Raw genomic sequence first — 1,345 nt, 5'->3', positions numbered from 1 at the left:
TGCGGGCGCCGCGTGCGGCGCCGGCGGCGGCGCGGCGGCGAGCGCCTCTTTCAGCGCGAGCACCGACGCCTCCCGCACGAGCGCCGCCACGTCGGCGCCGCTGAACCCCTCGCACCGCGCCGACCGCACGAGCGCCTCGGCGCCGGCCAGCGCGCCCGGCGCGAGCGGCGCCTTGCGCGCGGCGGCGCGGAGGATGCCGGCGCGCCCGGCGGGCGGGGGGAGCGGGACAAAGAGCACCCTGTCCAGGCGGCCGGGGCGCAGCAGCGCGGGGTCGATCATGTCGGGGCGGTTGGTGGCCGCGATGATGTAAACGCCCTCGCGGCCCTCGATGCCGTCCATCTCGGTCAACAATTGGTTGACCACGCGCTCGGCCGCCTGGGGGCGTGTCGTGCGTGTAGCGGTGATGGTGGTGATGGTTGTACGTAGTGGTGGTTTTGGTCGGCAGGAGCGAGAGGTGGTTGTTTTTGGGGGCGTTGCAAGCGGGTCAAGCGAATGTATGCGCAGGAGCGCACCTGCGCGCGTCCGTGTGCCGGCATGCGCGCCCAGGCACGCGCTGTTGCCGGCACTTCTGGGTTTCGGTGCTGAGTCGACAAGCCAGGGCCAGGCCTGCGCACGCGGCCCATGGGCGACCCCCTTCTCCCCCCCAAAAAACCGCGCGCCTGGTTGGTGTCGTTGCCCCTCCTGGGTGCGAGGGCGTCGAGCTCGTCGAAGAACAGGACGCAGGGGTGGGCGGCGCGGGCGCGCCCAAACAGCTGCCGCACCGCGCGCTCGCTCTCCCCGACGTACTTGTTCAGCAGCTCGGGGCCCTTGTGAGGGATGATGGATGGGATTTCGGAGGCAGGGTTCAACCACAAGAGTTTGGGCAGGAATTGTGAGAGAGCAGGAAGAGGGTCCTTGCGAAGCTTGGGGCCGAGGAGGGGTGGGAGGGTGGGCGGCCTGGGGCAAGCATGGCAGCGTGCCGCGTGAGGCCTCTGCTGCCGCCCCCAATGTCGACGGCAGCCGCAGGGCGGCTTCCGGGAAGCTGGAGGGGCGCGGTCCGCACCCCCGCGCATCCGTCCTCGTGCTCGCAGGCACAACTGCGTGCTCACGACGGCGAGTGACCCGCGCGCGCGCACGAAAGCGAGGTGGCCGCCCCCATACACCCACCTTGATGCTGATGAAGTTGGCGCCGCTCTCGTTGGCAACGGCCTTGGCCACCAGCGTCTTGCCGCAGCCGGGCGGGCCGTACAGCAGCACGCCCGTGGCGGCGGCGAGGCCCATCGCCGCGAAGCGCTCGGGGTGGGCGATGGGCTGGCTGATGGTGAAGGAGAGTTCCTCCTGGACCTGTGGGTGTTTTTGGGGGGGG

The 1,345-nt window shown here is 71.1% G+C and overlaps 1 protein-coding gene across 1 annotated transcript; it reads right to left on the bottom strand.

Moving 5' to 3' along the window:
• Positions 1–484: 484 nt before the first annotated feature.
• MNEG_3545 (putative AAA domain-containing protein) lies at positions 485–1,260 on the bottom strand (the record flags this gene model as incomplete). Its single annotated transcript, XM_014047985.1, has 3 exons — positions 485–512; positions 787–902; positions 1,147–1,260. 3 exons carry the CDS (start codon positions 1,258–1,260, stop codon positions 485–487), a joined length of 258 nt encoding a protein of 85 aa, XP_013903439.1.
• Positions 1,261–1,345: the final 85 nt, after the last annotated feature.

The sequence above is a fragment of the Monoraphidium neglectum genome, assembly GCF_000611645.1.
Source record: "Monoraphidium neglectum strain SAG 48.87 unplaced genomic scaffold scaffold00449, whole genome shotgun sequence".
In the NCBI taxonomy this organism is placed as follows: Eukaryota; Viridiplantae; Chlorophyta; class Chlorophyceae; order Sphaeropleales; family Selenastraceae; genus Monoraphidium; species Monoraphidium neglectum.
This window is presented reverse-complemented; position numbering and strand designations above follow the sequence as displayed.